Below are 21,283 nucleotides of genomic sequence, written 5' to 3' on the forward strand. Positions count from 1 at the left end.
ATTTACTAATATCAATTCATTAAAAACACATTACAAACATTTTTCTGTCTTGTTTAACAACTTATGTTTATGCTACTACTTCATTTTAAAAACATTACACACAAAAACTTTTGGAAAATCAGCACATTATCTCTAGATTAACTTAATCTGCCACAGCGAACTGAGTGCACTCTACTGTACCTGGTAAACCTAAAAGGGGTGCTAATCAAAGTTGCACAACGTTGCAAATTAATTCGTGCAGTTTGACCATTTCAATTGACACACAGTAGCAACACACACACACACACACACACACACACACACACAGCAAGGATCACAGAGAATGGGCTTCCATAGAACAAGAATGATAGCAAGGGTTAGGGCAGCAGTCCAACATCGCCTCAGCCTGTGGGAGTAGCCACATTAGCAGCGCAAAATGCTAACCTCAAGTTACAGACAATCTACAAAATAAACACTAAAACACCTTAACACATGGCAAATGTTATAGTCTGGTTACAGACATCCTGTAATAATCCATGATGGAGCTAGAACTGTTAACCAATGGCGTGCCAACAAAACCTGCTGCCAATCACACAGTCACACAACATCATTCTCCAAAGCGTACCATATCACTAATGGTGCAGTTAAACGAGAACTGACATAGTAATAGCAGACAGTAGAAAAAGAAGTGTGGCCTGTGTTGAAAGCCTGCGGGAGCTAAAATGCTGATCATAACATAATAATAATCATAACAGCATCCCTCCTCCTCTGCTGTTTGTATTATTAAATGGTGTCATTACATAAATGAGAAAAATAATCAATTTTTCCAGAACAAGAAGTAAATCGCACAAAATGGCTGGACACTGAAGAGCCTCATAATATTGCATGTTAATTTACGACATGTCGGTTGCGAATATGTTGCGCCCCCTTCCTTAATGACAAGATGTTCAAGTCTCTCTGTTCACTCACCAGGCTCGCAGACACAGGTGTGCCGCTCCCATTGGTCGGAGCAACGGCTATGGGCAGGGCAAGGAGATGAGACGCAGGGGTTGCCAACATTACAGCCAGTCTCTACTTTGACAGCTCTCGATGGGCGGGGCAAGGGAGGGGCATCGGGCCGCACACCTAACCGAACACCCTGTAGAAAGAGAGAGGGGAGTTCAACAAAAGAAATTGGCAGCTTCATTCAATTATTTAAATCTGCCTAATCCAAATTGTTCCTTACCACTTTTCCATCTCTTATGCTGCTTATGTTGTCCTAATATTTCCAGCTAACCATCAATAAACATTAAAAATTGTATTCAACAATCTTCACCTGTATGCATCCTCTTATCCCATTTTGAACTTCTCCGGAGCCCAGCACTCCTCCCACATGCAGATGTTTCACCTTCAAACCATGAATCTCATTTCCCACTATCACTGTTCCCTAACGGGGAGAGAAAGAGGGAGAGAGGTAAGGGGACAGATGGAGACAGGAGGGACAAAGATTATTATCATTAAAAGCTGTATGCAAACAGAATGCCAGAACAAAGATACACAAGGAGCAAATTTGAATACGATTATTTGATCACGTAGAAGAGTAATTTATTTGATTTGCAAATATCAATGTAGTCAACAGGTTTAAGGGATGAACAAATTAGTCACATGGAAGGAAAGGGATTATCAGCCACCAAGGCTTGTGTAAAAACTTAACACAATCAAATTGTACTAGTTTACACCATGAAAATAACAAAAACTATATAGTAAAGTCATGATTCTTCTATATTTTCATTTACCACTAGTAGCCAGGTTATAATGGACCTTTTGTCAGTTGAAGGGAGGAGAGTGTGAACGTGCGGGAAAATGGTTTTAGAACTACAGAGTGAATGATTGACTTTATTAAATAAAAGAAAACAATAACATTGAAACATGGTGGAGCAGGTCAATCGTCAACTGAAAACACGCTGACAGGCAACTTAGCTTCCAGCAACCATGACAAGAAAATCAATGAGCCCCAGTTATCAGTGTTTCGGCAGCAGCGGATCCTAAAATGGAGGATGAGATCTGGCTGATTATAGCTGCGCAAATGCTAAAAAATTAAAAAAAGATAATTACTTTTTAATTAGCAGCTAAGATGTTTAATAATTTCATATTTTAAAATATTTTCTGCCCCATCTATGTGTGTTTTACTTGATGTACTTTGAAGAATAACAGAACTACAATAAAAAGATGAACGACATAACTTGCTGGCAGATAATTCCAGAATGTAATCAGCATGAAAACAAAACATGTTACACTGCATCCCTTCAAGGTTTTAATCACGTCTCTTACTTGATAGAGTCCAAAGTCAAGCCGTAGTGTGGCAACGTAGCGTGTCTCGCGGCCACTGCGGACATCTCGCAGCTCCAGCTGGAGGTCATGCCACCGGCCGTCTGCCACCTGAACCTGGTCCAACCGCAAACGCACTGGTCTGGTCGAGCCGCGGGTCACGGAGAACACCAGCTGACCATTTATCACCTGAGAGTCATGGAGGAATACATGCACACACAGGCAAACACCAGAAAAAAAGAGAGGTAAACAGGAAGTGTGAAGAAACCTAACCTGTATATAATTCCATGGACAAAACCAGAAAATGAACAATGTTTTGTCTTATATAGAAGATAAAGCCACATTAATATTTGACATAAGTATAATGCCAATAATCAACATGAACACATGAACGCAACAGATTTAGCAGGCCAAGAGGCTTTTTATATCATGTGCCACCTGTAGAGATTTGGCTTAAAATGTGCAGCATTGATTTAAAGTACAATATCAAATTCTTTATGGTGCAAAATAGTAAAGTGTTGGCTTTTATGTTTTGGTATAAATGCAGCTAATGCTTTCTAAGCTGCTGGCAATGGTGAAAGGCAGAAAAAACACTTTCATGTTTATCCTCTTCAGCAGAGCCAAAACCCACAGTCAGAGAAGCAGAAAGAGGCGCTGGTAACAATGAAAAAGTAGTCTTGTTTTCAGAAACGCCATTGTCTGGTGTGATTTGAAAGATGACAATTATCTCAGTCATGGTCGCATTTGGTAACAAATTTTTTAAGTTCAAATGAAGTAAAAGACATGAAAATGGATGACTGCAATGTGAGTGTGTGAGTGTGTGTGTGTGTGTGTGTGTGTGTGTGTGTGTGTGTCTGTGTGTGTGTGCACACCTGGAACAGCAGGCTGGTGTACTGGCCAGCCTGGGCCTGCAACAATGTCCCTTCTTGCGCTCTGGTTCTGAACACAAGGCCGAGGTACCAGGGCGTGGAGATGGTCACGTCGTTCTTCAGGTCCCACCAGAGGGCACTGTTACCCAGGAAGCGATGGGGGTGTGGCATCACTGAGGTGGAAGGTGAGAGAAAAAAAGTGAACAAAGGTTACCGCAATATTAACAGCCCCAAGATGTTATTGTCCTGGGACTGAATCAGCTTACAGTTTTTTTCAATTGCTAACAAGCGTTTACCTAAACTTAAGATACTTCATTGAAACTCTTAACACAGCAACACGCCTACCTCACACAATTATTCAAATGGCACATTTTCTGCTCAAAACCACATTTTGTTCTTTAAACACCAACTCTAAATTTCAAAATGCAAAAAATCATTCTCTACATACACAAACTCTATCAAAACACAGCAAACCTGACTCATAATCAAATCATTCCAACAAAACACTGGCACATTTTCTTTCCAAGAGGAACAGATGAATCAATCACAGCACAATGACTTTCTAAATAAAACATTACAAAAGCTGCTTTACTTTTCATGTTTCAGTTCTACCTGCATACAGTTAAACTATGTGAAATTTATTGTTTTGTAATTCTGTTTCCTTTTACTGTAAAACCACCCTTTATTTTTGGCAACAAACTATGTAAAAGTGAAAGAGTCATCTTTACTTTATAGAATGTACAGTAGGAAAAAATTGTAAGCAACAGAATTACAGAAGTAAAAGCTTTATTAGCAACATGAAATTGCAGCCAGTGATCAACAAACAATCCAAGTTATGTGGCTTTTGGTCACTGCGCTCCTCCAACGAACGCCGTCTGGCTCTGCCATCCCTAAGCACAAAGCAATCTCAGTCTCTGTTCTCATCTGTAACACCACAATGGTGGAACGTGCTACCCCATGCCTTGAGAGCAGGGGTGTCCCTTTCTAACTCATCGCTTGTGAGAACACTTCCTTTCATAACACGTCTAGCCCCTAACTTCTGTACTTCCTTCTTCATCTCTTCTTCTTCTATCTCCTTACAATTCTCTTGTATTGATTGCACTATCCGTTAACTCTTACTTCTATCCCGAGGTATTTACCCTATTGATTTTATTGTCACTTGTATATCTTTGACTGCTGCCAAAAAATGCACAGAAGGGAAAGAAACAAAAATGCACAGTCCTGTTCTAATCCATATGATCTTCAGCATCTGGCCACATGTTCTCATCCATCACATCTAATGTCATCTCACACTATGCACCTGGATAGAAACACTTAAGCTGGTTCAGCTATTCCTCTCCCTGGCCCTTTTCCTCCCCCTCGCCCAACTTTTCCTCTCCCTTGTTTGGAAATTATTCTTTCTTTCTCTCCTCTTTTGTGTTGTTTTGTATCCACATTTGATAAACTCAACTCCAGAAAGTCCCCTTTTTACTGCATCCATCCATCCATCGTCAACCACTTATCCTGCGTACAGGGTCGCGGGGGGGCTGGAGCCAATCCCAGCTGACATCGGGCGCAAGGCGGGGTACACCCTGGACAGGTCGCCAGTCCATCGCAGGCTTTTTACTGCATTGTGTACGTAATTGAAAGGACTTCAACACCTGTACACGTCTCTGGCTGAGACTGGAATTAACTGTGGTTGATCTATTTTACCCAAATTACAATAAATGAGCTGTTTCTCAATGTTTCAATGATCAGTTCATTCAGAGATGCTATATAGATTTTGAGCTGCTATTGTACCAGAAGTAGAGGCTTTATACATTATTTAAGGTTTTGAAAATGATGTCTTCATTTTTCACGTGTTGTGTGCAAATGTTGTGTCCCAGGTTTGCAAGCAGCTGGTGACCTGTTGACATGCTACATGTCATTCTAAATCCCTCTCTCATCTCATTTTAAAACATGACATTCTCTTTTTTCGATGTGCTGACTGTTTTTTCCATCATGATGATAAGGATCCTGTTGTGTTATACTAACAGGCACACAAGCACAAAATAAGTCCTGTAATTTGCGCTTACAAAAACACAACTACATGATTTCCCCCCCAAGGGTTAATCGCAATTGCATTCAACACATGCACAACACACAAGTACATGTAAATAAGTAAAACTAACATCTTGAGCCCACCTGGGCTACAAAAGGTCCACTTATGTGAGGAATCAATCAGTTTTTATCTAGGTGCGGTTAGATGCCGAAAATACAGCCAGATATCCAGCTTGTAATAACTAGTTCACATGTGCAGTACCCCTTGATACTATCAGTCTCAGTGTGCTGTGCTGCAGTTTCCAATTAACAAAAGTTCCCTTCTTTCCCTTCTGTCAATAACTTAATTTAGGTCGACACTCACCCAACCATCAAACCATCCATGAACATGCATTGCACTTATATTCACAGGGCTGTCGCGAATATGTTGAATGCCTGCAGAGTTTTTTTATGCTGCTTTCTGTGGAACTTTAGTTATAACATTACTATAGCTTTTTTTCACCAATTATTCACCAATTAATGAGCATCCATATAAAAATAAACTGAAGATGAGATCAGAGTCATTTTGCTGCACTTTAAAAACATCACCATGGTCTTGCGTTTTATTGATAATTATATCAAAATGGGGCAATAGATGACATTGTTAAAAGTTGCCGTTGGTTGAAAATACAACATGTAGGACCCTAGGATAAAAACAAACTCATATAGCATCTCACCATGGCTGCAGTCCTTCCCTCCGTACCCTAGGGGACAGTCACAGGAGAAGGTCTCCCAGCTCACTCTGCAGGTTCCTCCGTTCTGACATGGATTGGACTTACAGAAAGGCAGCTTGGCGCTGCAGCCTAGTAGAAGCAACAGAGACAGTTGCATCATCGATCAAGTTTCCAAAAATGTATCACCATGATGTGTGTCTCAGCAAATGCATAAAATGAAACGTAATGCAGTGGTAAGCTGATAAATCATGATATAAACACCTCACATTATCAGCTCTAGCTAAACATTTCCAGTTGCACTTAGACTGAATTGAATTGATTTTGAAATTTTATTGATCACATTTAGAGCACTTCATGGTTATGCTCCTAGCTACATTGCTGAATTGCTGCTCCCCTATTAGCTGGAGCCCAGCTTTAGATCCTCGGGCAGGGCCGTTTTAGCTGTTCTGAAGTCGGCTAAAGACTAAAGGTGACCAGGCTTTTGCAATTACAGCCCCTCACCTCTGGTCAGTAACATCTTTTAAATCACTTCTTAAAACATACTTTTACAAAACAGCCTTTTATTAATTTTAGTGCTTCCTTCCATTTCTATCCTGACCTATATGTCCATTTTATCTGTGTCACAGATGTTGAAATCCCTTTAACCGTATTTAATTCTATGCTGCTTGATTCAATTTGTCTCTGCTTTTAAATATTTTTAATGTGTATTTAACCTTGTATAGCACTTTGTAACTCTGTTAGTGCTGTATAAATAAAATCTTATTATTATAGTAGGTTTTCAAGATTCAAACGGACTTTACAGAAGCATCCAACTTTGTTTTTTCGTATTTGAACTTAAATCCATCATTAACAATTTCTGTTACTCTCCCACTAACACTATAGTGGTAACTAAGGTAGCATGTAGAAAATACTGGGAAAATATTATTACTTTATCCTTTATTTCATATAATGGTCATAAAAAGCAATATAAGTGCCCGGTCATCAGACAGAATGCATGTGGTTTGTAGAACATTGAAACTGATGCTTCAATTAATACTTTATATCTGTTTAGTTAAGAAAAGAACTTTGCAAAATGGCATTTGTGGACATTGTAAATGTGTCAGTGCTCATGCTTTTTATGGGGGAGAAATATGGTTAGCAGTACTGACCAGGGAGCGTTCCATTGTTAGCGATAAAGCCAGCCAAGTCCAGCGGCTTGTTGTCAATGTGCAGCTCCTTCATACAGCCGATAAACTCCCTGGTGCCAAATGGGAAGTTGTCTGGTACATTGGGAACTCCACCCAGAAACAATGGACCAGTCAGGTCCAGAGACCTGAGAGAGGAGAAGTAAATAAGGTGAAGAGAAAATGAGAATAAAGAGGGAATGGGGGATTATCCCTCATGGACGTAGGGGAAGCGAGAGGAGAGAGATGAAGGATGGGAGGGTAAGAAAAGAAAAAACATGAAAAGAGGGTATGTGAAAGGCAAAGGGATTAAACAAACCAGATGTGTCATCAGAGGTAAATGTCAAAAGGAACAAGAATCAGAGAATAACAGTGGATGTTGAGGAGAAATGAGATGATGATGTTGTCGAGGGTAAAAGTGGAAACAGCAGGAGAAGAGAGGAATTGAAAAGACGAGAAAGTAAAGGAGACAGACTGATAGACAGATGAACAAACAGGAGATTAAATATGAGCTACAGCAAATATCAGGAGAGAAGAGGTAAAAATGGATGACAAGGCAGAGGGAGAAAGAGCCAGCAGTGAAAGGAGGTAGATGTTAGGGGATGTCAACAAGTAGAAGAGTTGCAGGCATAAAAAGGAGACTAAAAACAGCAACAACAAAAGGGAGATGAGGAGGCAGCAGGGGAGACAGATGAACAAACAAGAGATTAAGTTACAGCAAATATCAAGAGGGAGCGAGTTTAAAGGCGGAAGACAAGGCAGATGGAAGACGTGTAGAGTGAAATAATCAACGGCAAAATTAATGTGAGGAGGACGACATAGGGGACAGCAAATAACAGTTCCATATAACCACATGAGCCAGAAAAAAAGGAAGAGAGAGAAACAGTTGTGTTATCATTTTGAGAGCGTTCTCTTTTTTCCCCTCCAGTGTGAGTCGTGGTTTTTCTTTTAAGCTCGACGCATGTCACGTGCCAAAGCCAATAAACGGCAGGGGAATATGAATTGAAGGAACTTTAAGAGACAAAAGGCGCCAGAGTCGAACAAACAAGAGATTAAGTGTGAGTTACAGCGAACATCAACACAGAGCATCATTAGAAGAAGATGTCAAGACAGAGTAAGAGGAGGGCAAGCTGTTAACGGAGAAATGGAGAAGAGACGGCTGAAGAGAGTGTTGAAGTGTTAGTCTTTGGCCTCTTTGATCAGTCTTCTCTTGTCTCAGCCTCACTTAACACTGACAGAACACAGCCAATGTGATTACAGCTTACAAGGCGAGGCCTGACATCAACGCTATGACAAGCTGCTTTTTAAGTGAATGTGTGTGTATAGATGTGATTGTTGTTCGTTGGCGTACATGCAGACATTAAGTTTGGCAGACACACACCACAAGTAGTAGGACAACAAAACTTTGACACGGTCAAACAGAACAGACACCTAAAAGCAACGTAGTGGATGTAAAACTGTCTATCTGAATTTTTTGGCCAGCTATAAGAGAATGAGTGGGAGAGAGACGGAGACACGGAACGACACAGACAAGCAGAGTGTTATGAAAAGAAACTGAACATTAACAGCAGGCAGAATGAGCCAACGGGTAACAAGACCATCAGAGAGATACAGACAGACATGAAGGAGCATGAACACGTCAAACAGTCGCGCTCATTAAAGCTTCAGGTCCCCATAGATTTCTCCTCCAGTCACCTCCTCACCCTGATCTGACATGCCCCAAAATCCTTTCCAACAGCAACAGTCTCAGTCAAAATCTTAGCAGGAGTTTGCCAGATTAGACTGCTTAAATCTATATTTAATGGCGTGTTACACATACTTTTTTTTATTTTAAAACAGTGATCAGCTAACAAGTCTGTTTAAATCACGCTGATATTGTGAAATTCTGAATGACGTTAAGGTGATAATTTAAAACTAATTTTCAGGAGAATGACCCATTAAGTCAGCATGTACATTTCAATTAGATCAAATCACTCTCTCTGTTCCATGTTAACATAATTTATTGTTACCCAGTAGCAAGCAACTGCTATTATACATCTGGAGGACCTCGGGCAGAAATCAAACCTGCACAGAGCTTATTGAGAGATCAACATGTAGAGTTGATGGGAAACATCCCTTCCAAAACAGAGGAAATAAACAATATATATTAAAAAACAATAAACTGCTTTTTCCAATAGATTGTGTCATTTCTAAAGGCAATAAATGTCCTTATATAAACTATATTGACACTAAGCCAATTGGTTTCATGCTATAAAGTAGTGGGCACATCTTCAACTGTTTGTAAATGAACCGCCCGTCTAATACAGCAGTTAGTTCACAGGCATGCTAATCAAAGCCAGGCAGTGGTAGCCTAAAAATTAGAGTAGCAAGCTTGTGACCGGGAGGTCGTCTGTTCAATCACCGGACCAATAGGATAAATCTGTGTGGTGAAATCTGTGTTGCTCCTCTCTCATTACCACCCTGTAGTGGCTGGTCCAGTGGAGCAGCTAACTGCTGTACTGGGTTCTGTGTAACTGTGCAAATGTGATCAGGGTGTTCCTGCAAAAGTAAGGCTTCAACTCAGCAAAACTTCCATGAATGAATTAAAGGTTAATAAAATGCCACCAATCAACATTTACCTTTTTATATGATCTAGCAACCTGCATATCAACAGCTGCCAGCTGACCAGTGTGCTGTTACACAAACTGACCAGCCTTATCAGTTTTCTTTCCAGTGAAAACTGCCTTGTAAAATCTGTTACAGTTTCTCTCAGTTGCTTTGGTACATTTGGAATCATCCTTAACATTTGCAAAACAGTAAGGGCATTTCAACAGGTAGTACAAACAGCACAACACAGTGGATTACCTGCAAAAACCCGTAACTTGCTTAAAATCCTTAGTCTATGTCTCAAAAGTAAATCTTTATGTCAGTGAACGTGTTAGTGCCATCAGAATGACAAGTCCTTGTGTCACTGTTTACGAACAAGAGAGTGTTCAAGAAATTAGTTAAGCCGTGTTGTCAATAAAACAGTGTAGTCTGTAAGTATTTTCTGATGTAAGCTATGGCTAAGGTTTTGATGACGATGACTGAAAATGCACGAGACCTTTTTTAATATGGCATATTAATTTCAACAGAACAAAGTATTTGGGGTACACCTATTTAACAGAGAACTGGTATAATACATTGTGATCAGCATGACATAATCAATTGATAATGTAGAAAACAGCAGACAATTATACATAATCATTTGCATCAATATGTCAAACCATTTTCAATTTGTTCAAAACAATGAGAAATTGATTTTATGATGTGCACAAGTGACAAGATGATGTGGAGGTTGAACAAGTAGTTTTGAGAATTTCAATTCTGATCTGAGAAATGTGCTAAAGCAGCTGAGAAAAACTGTAAAGGTGGGGTAAGCAATTCAGGAGAAATCCAGTTACTTGACAAATAACATGATGTAGAGCAAACCTAACATTTGCTAGGTTGTGTGTTAGCCAACTGTGGCAGTTGCTGATGGGAAGCTAAGAGGATGAGAAGGTCCCAGAGCCAGCACACAGGCTCCAGACAGCATTACTCACAACTCTTCTGCTACTATAGCTAACATTGTGGGGCAGGGTGTGGGCCACTTTGTTTGTTTGAACGGACAGCTAGCGGAACGTGAGGATGTATTGTTCATGAATTTGACAAAAATACGTGTATTTGATTAAAAATGCTTACCCCACCTTTCAGTAACAGATGATGTTCAATGAAGTTTGTCTTTGCAAAGAAGCTAGCAGATCCTGTATAAACACCACCCAAAGCTCATGGTCTATTACTATTCAGCGTCTTTCAGTTGCTGCACTGGAGGTAAATGAGATCAAGGAACTAAATGAACTTACTAATTACTTTAGCTGAATAAATGTTTTCACTAAACTTTATGAGTCAGTTATTTCATTTGCTACTCATAAATGTCAGACATGAAACGATGGAATTCATTTGATGATTAATTCCATATGAAATTCAGCTGTGATAGTAACGACACAAGATTGAGCTATATTACATGGTGCCAGTGCCAATGTACAGTTTAAAACCGCCTTTGTATTTTATATTATATTATATTATTACAAAGACAGTGTTATACTGTAATGTAGTTATGTATTATTGGTAAGTTTTGTGGGCAACAGTGCTCTGACAGCAACTGTAATTGTATTATTTTCAGATCAGATGAATAGCTACCATTTAAGAGACTAAGATGTCTTTATTGTGGGGGCAATTTTTCAGATTTGTGGAGCCATGACATTAAACCTTCTTCATCAATAAGAGTTGACCAGCTCACAAGTATTTCCTTCGCAGGTATCAAAACAGGGGGAAAAAGTTAGAGAGCTAAAAGAAAGATAAACTCACTTCTTGCTGCTGGTCTGTTTGCCCTGTGCAGCACAGCTGTAATTTCCGAGCTGCGTACCGAAGCGAAGAGACAGGGCTGTATCACAGTCGTCAACACTCACTACAGCGATCTTCTCATCTGACGGACCCTGGGCCTCGCCACTCATACTGCGCTTCGGCTGAACACACACAAACACAAGATTGAATACACAGTCCAAAGAAACCAGAACCAACACCATTACACCAGACAACATGCAAGAAACACGCAGCATTTACTAAATCTAGAGTTTATATCATTGCAGTCATACACTACAGCAGAACATTTCCAACACATCAGACTATATTTTGTATCTATGCTGCCACTGCCCATCATGTTAGAAGGAAAAGGGGAAACTTGAGTTAGTAAGATAATGCAGTAAAAGCTACAATAGACTACACATTCAGTCTTACTGTCTGCTGGTGAAAGAAAGAAAGACAGAATGAGAAAAAGAAAGAAACAAAGAACAAAGACAGTGTATGTGCATACTGACACACACTCATACTCACATAGCGTGTTGCTGGCTGAGGAAAATGAAAGAACATGAAGAAAATTAAAGGAGATGTGTGGTGAATGTGCATGAATGAAATGGTGACAAGCACACACCCACATAACAGTATACACACCAACACTTTAGCTCAAGTCAAAGTGCTTTGTCAGCATGAAGGCAGATAAACTATTCTGCCGATGCATGAGAAGTACAGTACGGAAAGTAAAATGCAAAACTTCAAAGGATAACTGATCAAATAGACTGAAACACAAAATGAAAGATCAAAAGTAAGATCAAAAATCAAAATGGTCCAAGACACACAAACAAACTGATATGTAAACCCACCTTGTTGTAGTAGTGGATGTGAACAGTATGCCAGTTGCCATCGCTCACACCCCCAGGCAGGAAGGGACTCACCTGAGTGGACGATTCACCTGCAGGCAGACGGATGAAAAGTTTGTCAAAAGTTAAGCGGGAAATAATTAATAGGTATATACAAATGGATATTTATTAAAACAGCTTACTGCTGCTTTAGTTCATTTTTTGTTTTTACATGCCATAATATATAAAACACACACAAAACGTGTAGGATACAGAAGCCCTAAGAGGCCATTGATTCAAAGATTTTTTTCCCTCTGTTTTCCCGTAATAACAGGATATCTCGAAATAACAAATATTGTTTTCACGTGGTAACGGGATCATTTTCTCATGGTCTCGAGATTACAAACCAGTAGTTTAACATAGGGGTCCGCAGGGACGTTTCTTAAAGATAACTTCAGGTGGATTTTAGTGTCACTGGCTTGCTCAGCTGACAGAACACAGGGTTTATAGTTTAAGGGTTGCGTGTTTGATCTTCACTGAAGAACATTTTTCATAATCCTCGTCAACAAAGTTCTTATGAAGAGACTGTTTCACATGCTCACAATAAAGCACGTGCTGGTCTGTGTGCATCCCAGCAATTGGTCCACATCCATCAACCAATGGACTTTTCATTCACCCATCATTCCCAGGCAGAGGAAATTCCTGCGCTTCTCATTCAGGGGAATCCAGGTAACAATGCACATTTCCTGACGGCTATTTCAGAACCTTTAAAATAGCCGTAGGGAAATGTGTGATTGGATTCCCCTGAATCTCTTCATGACAACTTGAAGCACAAAAGAAAAAAAGTAATTGAAAGCAGGAGTCGAACACACAATCCTTGGAATACGAGTCCTGTCCTCTGTGCACTGAAAGTTTTTCTGCAATTATCCTAAAAAAACGCACCTGCTAACCCCTGTATTCAGCTATGGTTTTTTATCTCGAGAAAATTATCCCGTTATCACGGGAAAACGGAGTAAAAAATATATTTGTATTGATGGCCGCTTAGGGCTTCCGTAGTAGGCCTATAATAGGCCTATAATAGGCCTATATAGGCCTATTAACATGTATTATGATCATCATAATGCCTATCTCTATTTCATATGCTACCATTTCCTCACATGTGTGCATGTATAATATGTACAAATAACAGCAATTTCTGTACTTGCAAGTAGTAAGTCTTTATTGTCCCAGGAGAGACATTTGTTTTCACAATCTGCACATATTGATGTCTCACATGAAAGACATACAAATACACTAATCAAATACAGTGGACATAGGGTTGCTATGCCAGAGGGGACAAAACTCCTGCCAAAGCCGTGTTATGGCTCTGTTGTTGAGCTCTGGGAGGTCAGGGGCCTGTACTACGAAGCAGAATTTGAGGTTAGCAAGGTAACTTAATGTTTAACCCTGTGTTTTCAGTCCTATGACAGTGGCTCAATTCTTACCAGGGTATATCGCCGTGGTAACTTGCTGAATAACTAACCTGCGCCGGAGCAGGTTACATTGTGGAAAGGATCCCTACAGAGACAGACTCTTTTTTTTAAAGAGTACTATCATTTTTGTTTTACCAGAAACAGTATTATACAATAAAGAAATGCAACCTAAAGTATAATAAACAAATTCATATTAAACTAAAAGGGTAACTTTGGAGACTGGTTATATGTACTGCCCCACCTTTTGCTATTATGCACTTTTTGTGTCATGGATGGATTTATCATTTCATTACTCTATGAAGTTAATTTATGGCAATGTTTGGAAAATGTTTGAGTGTGTTAAATAAATTAATCGGATTTTTGAAGTGATAAAGAGTTCTTGAAAGTCAGTTGAACCACTTATTATTCAGTGCCTGCGGCTTTTAATGTCGAAAAGCTGACACACCACCTTTGCAGCTGAAAGAATGAGGCTAAAATGGTCATACAACACATCTAAGAAACACATTAATTTAATGGAATACACAATTGTAATTATAATATAATAACATATGGTCCTTATAAATAGAGAAATAATACAACACACATTCACTCGATATAGATATAGTACCTGTGGAATATTTGAGCACCACTTGTCCGTCTTGTATCTCCAAGGCGATGAAGTCATGTTTCTCATTGAAGCGTCCATTGTAGAAGAGAAGACCACTGTTCTCCAAGGTGGCAAAACTAGAAAATGCACACATACAGAAACTCTTGTCCATAATACATTTATTGATGAATATTTTGTAGCCAATATTAGTATTGTTATATTATGTATACGGTATATTACATATTTGGATCCTGAAAATATACATTACACATTACAAATAAATTGAGTAATACTGTATGACATTTCAGATGAGATTCTTAATTCTGGCTTGGTTAATGCAACATTTGACCATGATACAGTCTGACATACAATACCTAATTCCACATGGCAAAACAAAAAAGACTCCTGAAAGCATCCTCATACAGACTTAGTAAGTAAGAAAAAAAGGTACTCAAATGGCACCACACGTAATCAACCATATTTCTGCAGACGTCCCCGCCTTTCAGCTGGCAAGAGTGACACAATAGTCTATTTTCCATAGCAAGGCCAGGGGGACGTGCTGAGGCCAAGGCTGCCATGTTAACATGGCCTGAACAAAAGCACTGTTGGTTTTTTTTATAATACAGAACAGATGACAAATCTCCTGGCAACAAGACACAAGGCAATTCCCACTGCAAAAAATCTCGACTTTAAAAATTGCTTTTATCTTAAAGGTCCAATTCTGAGGATCTAGTGACAGAAATGTAACATAAGATCCGTAACTATGTTTTCAGTGGTGTGTAAAGACCTTACATATTAAACCGTTATGTTTTTATTACCTTATAATGAGCCATTTTTATCTACATAACTGCGGGTCCCCCTTACATGCACGTCGCCACGTTCATCGTCATGTTTCTATAGTAGCCCAAAACGGACTACAGAGCGTTCACTACGATTCTTGTTCTACTTCTGGTAGAATTCAGGCAGTGTAGACACTCATCACTATGTTGAATATTTATGTTTGAAGAAGAAGAAGAAGAAGAAGAAGAAGTAGTAATAATATACAGAAGGGGTCGGCAAATAAGTTTTGCATTGGAGCAACCATTAGATGGTAGGAGAGAATATAATATGGTTAGTTCAGCAGGTACAGTGTAGGACTTGTAACCTGAGGGTTGTGTGTTTGATCCCACCTTGGGACAATTTGTTTTTTTTTCCAACAAATGGATTCTCCTAACATTACTGCATGGGCTGTAGTGTGTGTGTTTCGGTGTTTTATCCGCATCCATCAACCTACAACCGACGCTTTTTCATTTCCCCAGTATCTTCAGGCAGAGTGCATTTAGGGGAATCATGTTTTCTGACGGCTCTTTCAGAGGTGTGTCAAGCAGGCTACAGACTTTTTAATGTCATTCAGTATTTTCAAGTAAAAGCGCTAAATTCAACTCCAAACACTGCATTACAGCTAACAAGCTTATTGCGCTTTTATATTGTAGGCAAAACCACAAAAGAGGCAGTGATTATGTGAGTAACTGTTGCTACCATGACTGAGATCTATTTCATCACCGCTATCAAAGTTTATTCATTTTTATGTGTTGCCGCTATCAAAGCACCATGATCTGGCAGCGGGCCAGATATTATTGCTGCAGGCAGTTTTGGCGATGGTCCATAATCACAAAGAGAATCAACATGTTTCCCTTGTCAGTGTTTGTATAAACTTTATCTATAATGTGGTTTATAATGGACTGTGGTGCAGAAACAGTGACAGTGTTTCACACTCTTGGCTTACATTTTCCATCTTATCTGTCAGTGGCCAAGTCGCAATAACATATGGTTTTACTGAATAATTAAGTAAATAACATTTCTGAATATATCTACATAAAGAAACCTAATTTCTTGACTGGCCACTCTCTGCTGTCTCAGAAGATGGCACCTTTTGTAATGTGTCTGCCACTGAACCTTTAAGATGTTTTGAAACCAAAAGTCTTGCTTGTTGCTTTATGAACTAGTGGCCTTATCTCAAGTCCTTGAGGAACAATATTTCTACACATTCTTACTTATATCTGTGTTTTACATCCTTGGCTTGAACATCCACCAGAGATCAATGTGGCTGTAACAATAGAATCATCACTGCAATACAGCAGTATTAGGAAAGGAGCATGTTATTGCCATTTCCATCGTGACAACTGTGTTATCTGAGAATGTTGCCTTTGTCTAAAATAAACCCAGCGTTATTTAATAGCGGGCATGTGTGTTGTTTGCATGGCTCTACTGTAGTTCTGACAGCACTGTGGTGTCCTGTCTAGTAGTATGCAGATTTAATCTCTTCAAGCCACCAGAAATATCTTAGGAAAAATAGTGTAACCTGAGCTTTACCAGAGTAAATGGAAACTGTGAGTGGAGTCATATGAAGTGAAGATGGAGAGAGGCTGGAGGTATAAAATGTTCAATATGTCTGTTTTTGCTGTATTTGTCTGTATTGTTTGTGAAATTCATTATTTGGATCCAACAACTGCATTTGAAAAAGATAAAAACAAAAATAAAGTATATTCAAGGTGACTGTTTCTCTTAAAATCAATAAACCTCTCTCACAAACCCCAAATGATTTGCACACATTACAATTTTGCATTAAGGACATATCTATACTCTCACAGCCCTATAGAGCCATATTACCCATCATACTTTCTCATGTTACAACTACAACAGCTTCTGAAGCAGCTTTTGGGTGAAAGATGAAACATTTTTGCACTAGAGAAATAAAATGCTCTGGGAGAAAGTGAGTGACATGAATAATATGGCCTGATTTGCTCTGAAATTAGGCAAATGAGTAGCTGCCAGCAAACAGGACACTAAATAAAACACTGACATCAGGGGAAGAACGCTGGCGTAGTAAGAGCAACGTGTATTTACAATTGGACGCTACTAAATTAGTCACCATTGGCTAACATGAAAGTAGTTTAACCCAACAACATTATCATGGGTTTTGTGATCTTGAAAAACTAAATTTACTGGTGTGGTGCCCTAGAGAAAGGCATTGAAATTGTAGTTCTGTAGACTAAGGTTGAAGCTCCCTGATGTGAATGGGTTTGACTGAATGTGCAGAAGGGCAGTTCTGAAGAAGACCAAACAGTATCTGTTCAACAACTTCCCTGACTCTCTACGCTGGAGTCTTCCAGGGGATACAATCTACCACAAAACCTCTTAAATGCTCATAAAGTGAGCTGCTCTTTAAGGAACAGCCACATCACATATATCATTCTTTGACTTACCATCACTGCCCAACTAGTGGTTACAAATCAATGACTCAAATGACATATAGTGCCTTTCCGCAACAACAATGCACAGAAGCTCCTTGACCACAATGTCTCATAGCAACCACTCCACGGTGGCCACATCAGCCTAGCAACAACCCCATGGGCAATGTCACCTTGGCAACTATCATTAGAAAAGACATCACCCATGGCAACCATCCCATAACCCGACCTGACCACTCTTAAGGACCACTTCAGATTTCTCAAAGAGGCAGAGGAGTAGCACGGAAACGATGGTGGTGGGTAAGCAAGACAAAGTGTCCTAAAGTAAGGGGCAATCACTGACCTCTGCAGTAATGTATACATACTTTATGCCACAGCATCAATTTTAAAATTGAACAAAACAAGTTAGAGGGTGTAGCTATGTATCTCTACAGGTTACAAGCAGGTCAGTACTCTCTTGACAAAATTTGGAGATATTAAACTCAAGTAAAAAAGCCACAACTCCAATGGTGTTTTTTAAAAGGAAAAGTTAAGGAGTAACTCTAGCTAAAATCCTATTTTGGTCTGGATTGAACTAGGGCAGAGGTTTTCAAAGTGTGAGTTGGGCCTCCCCATGGGGACCCCAAACAGTTTCAGGGGAGGCTCAGTGAATGGAAGAGAAAAAGTATTACATTAGTCATCAAGAGGAGATCACAGAGAATAGCATTCCTGTTGAAAGTGTTCAAAAATACAGTAGTTTCAGTACTTTTTTCCAACTTTATCAGAATCAGAAACTAATAAATGCCTTAGGACAGACCTTTTTTTATTTATTTGGTGAGGTCTGAAGTTATGTCAAAATATATATTGTCAAACAATATTAGGGTATCTTGGCTCAATTGTTGAGTGTCTGTGGGATCAAATAACATAATGATGATCCCATAGGTGTTCAGGTTATTGAGCAAAACTAAGCAAGTAAACTAAGGGGGTGAGGGGGTGCCTTTTCCAAAGCTTTGTCTGAGGGGAGGCCCACAGTCTCAGACTTAGAAAATTTTTTGCCTTTTTTTCTCACCACTTCACAAAATGAGCATAGGGTCACCAGAAAATGAAGCATTTACCTTTGGAGCCCTTGCTGAAAGAGGCAAGACTTAAAAACAAGACTACCACATGATAAGATGTACAATAAGAAGAGAGAGTGGAAAGAGGGAAAGCAAAGCATGTTACTGAACCCAGTAAGTTGACAGATGAAAGAGCAGAGGGGAGAAACCGCACTTCTCAGTGGAGAGAGAAGTGGAGGCAGCCGAGAGAAACACCATGAATAATAGGATCGATCGCTGAGACAGAGATGAAATAAATAGATTCAAGCAAAGGGAAGAGGAAGAGTCAGAGGCAGAGAACTGAGAATCAAAGAGGAGTGGTTATGGATCTCTGTCTGCAAGTGGATGATGAAAGATGGAGGCTAAAAGAAAGGAAGTCAAAACAACTATATGGCAATTTAGAGAAGAAAAGGAAAGACAGAGCAGAGAAAGACAAAGAGCAGATTACACTCAATTTACTCACGTTAACGAGATGGAAAGGTGAAATCTCTGTCTGAGGCCCCGAAACATGGCAAAGGACTTCGGTGGGAAGGACCGGGCAGTGACTGTGCAGTATGGACGCTCATAGCCTCCAGCAGGACACTCACAGCGGAAACCCCCACCTGAAAGCTCCCGACACGTCCCTCCATTACGACACACACCTGGCACACACCTGCCCTGCCGTCGATCAAACTCACATCGATCACCTGGGGGTTAAAAATGAAAAGAATTCATTACTTCAACCTCTGCTAAACCTCAGTAGGAATTGCAACAGCAATGTCACAATAATCTCAATGACACAGGAAAGCTAAACAAAATGTCAGAATCAGTGACTCAGTAAGAGATCACCAAACTAAATGAGTATGTGCTTTGGGCAGTAAAAAATATTAAAAATGTTCCCAATAAATGTCCCCTTTACAAGGACAAACTGGTTGGCATAGTATTATCTTTAAAGAAACACAAATATAGAACAAAAGCACATAACTGCATTACATTCACAGTCTTAGGATATGCTGTATATAAATAGCCATGCCCCATCGTACAGCATTAATATACACATTTCCAGCATCCTTTCCTGCACCAACATAAAAGGATACGTCAAATAAAATGGTTTAAGATTTTCCATCAGTCCCTGGACAGTTTTTCCATTTTGGTGTTTGTTCCACAGAGACTTCAGGCAATTAATTTTCATGAGCGCTGACCTTACTGAACTCACTGGCAAGTCCATCAAAATGAACACATGCTGTGCAACCAAGCTTTGATCAAACCCACAGAGCTTTAGGTTAACATGCTGAATTTAAATATGGTTAAGATAAAATATTGTCGTGATCTTAATATTTTACTCATTAGGCTATAAATGTAATTTGAAAGATTTAAATGACACCAGAAGCACCAGAAGAGGTCGAAGTCTGTCTTATCTTATACTGACACAACTAATTCAAGCAATACGTCAGTGATTAAATACTCCCATTTCTAGCATTGCCTATTCAGAAAACAATGTTATTACCAAACTGAAAAATCAAACATGCACCTAGAATCAATCTGCATGTACTGTTGCACAAACCTAACTGTACTAACTAACTAACTTGTACTTACAACGTAATGCCTCATGCACACTAGAGGATTTTCATATCTTGATTTTTAAAACGTGGGATTCCACAGACATAATGACAAATTTCACCAATTTTATATTTTATCGTGCACACCAGATGATTCTGTCAAGACGCAAGACCACATGCTTCCTGTTTACTAAACAATATCAGAATGCCGATTCCAGGAACTTTGGGTAACTCGCGTTATCAAACGTGGCTTCGGAGTTAAACAGAAACGTTTTTGCACTTGATCCAATATTTTTGTTAAACTTCCATACTTTTCAAAGGGGGGCGAATTGAACCCAAAATCGATACCAATTTAAGATTCTGTCCAAACAATTTTGTCTTTAGTTTCCAAAACAGTTAGGCAGCTGGTAGGCTTGGCAAAGCAAACATAGCACATCCACCTGCTTCCTAATATACTGGCTTAATAACTGCTAAGTTAGCTCATTAAAGCTACCAAGCTGAAGTTAACTTGATAACTGAGCCATCGCAACGGTTCACAGTAGTAGTAGTAGTAGTAGTTCAAAAGTCAAGTTAGGTTGTCAACTGCTGCTTCACAACTGCTGAAGGTAGCTTTATAACTGCCGACATTATCTTAAGAAACTGAACTTGAGGAACTGAAAGCAATACAAGTAAAATTAAATTTCAAATCATTAGATTCAATTTCAATCTATGAAATATAATTTCAAATTTAGCGTACAAAATTCCAACATACTCTCACTCCCAACTCGTCACGTGTTGACGAGTGGTCATGGCCCTTTGGCATCGCCTTTTAAAGCCCTGGGTACCCCTTTTGCGTCATTTTTAGACATTTAGGGCTCCGCAATCAAGTTAGCAACGCTTAGCAACAACAAATATATAAGGTCCGGTAAAGGTAGCAACAATAAATATGCAACGTCCAGTTACACTTTCAAATTAAAACGCTAGCATTTTTAAACATCGCCATTTTGATACAGCATATTATTAAAGTTGTGAAATGTTGCAGTTTAGTTAGGTTTAGGCACAAAAAGAACTTGGTTAGGTTTAGGCAATAAAGCTACTTGGTTAAGGTTAGGAAAAGGTCATGGTTTGGGTTAAAATAACTATGTATGTCAGTTACGTAACTT

The 21,283-nt window shown here is 39.3% G+C and overlaps 1 protein-coding gene across 1 annotated transcript in view; it reads right to left on the minus strand.

Annotated features, from left to right (window-relative positions):
• celsr3 (cadherin, EGF LAG seven-pass G-type receptor 3) overlaps positions 1 to 21,283 on the minus strand; it is a 123,977-nt gene that overhangs the window by 54,808 nt on the left and 47,886 nt on the right. The window contains 10 exon segments of the mRNA XM_038723767.1: positions 949 to 1,117; positions 1,295 to 1,405; positions 2,290 to 2,475; positions 3,159 to 3,328; positions 5,891 to 6,016; positions 7,036 to 7,199; positions 11,416 to 11,573; positions 12,267 to 12,355; positions 14,322 to 14,437; positions 19,067 to 19,289. Of these exon segments, the coding sequence (XP_038579695.1) occupies positions 949 to 1,117; positions 1,295 to 1,405; positions 2,290 to 2,475; positions 3,159 to 3,328; positions 5,891 to 6,016; positions 7,036 to 7,199; positions 11,416 to 11,573; positions 12,267 to 12,355; positions 14,322 to 14,437; positions 19,067 to 19,289 (1,512 nt within the window).

The sequence above is a fragment of the Micropterus salmoides genome, unplaced genomic scaffold (assembly GCF_014851395.1).
Source record: "Micropterus salmoides isolate LMB-PRFRI ecotype aquatic unplaced genomic scaffold, ASM1485139v1 Ms_hic_scaffold_16, whole genome shotgun sequence".
In the NCBI taxonomy this organism is placed as follows: Eukaryota; Metazoa; Chordata; class Actinopteri; order Centrarchiformes; family Centrarchidae; genus Micropterus; species Micropterus salmoides.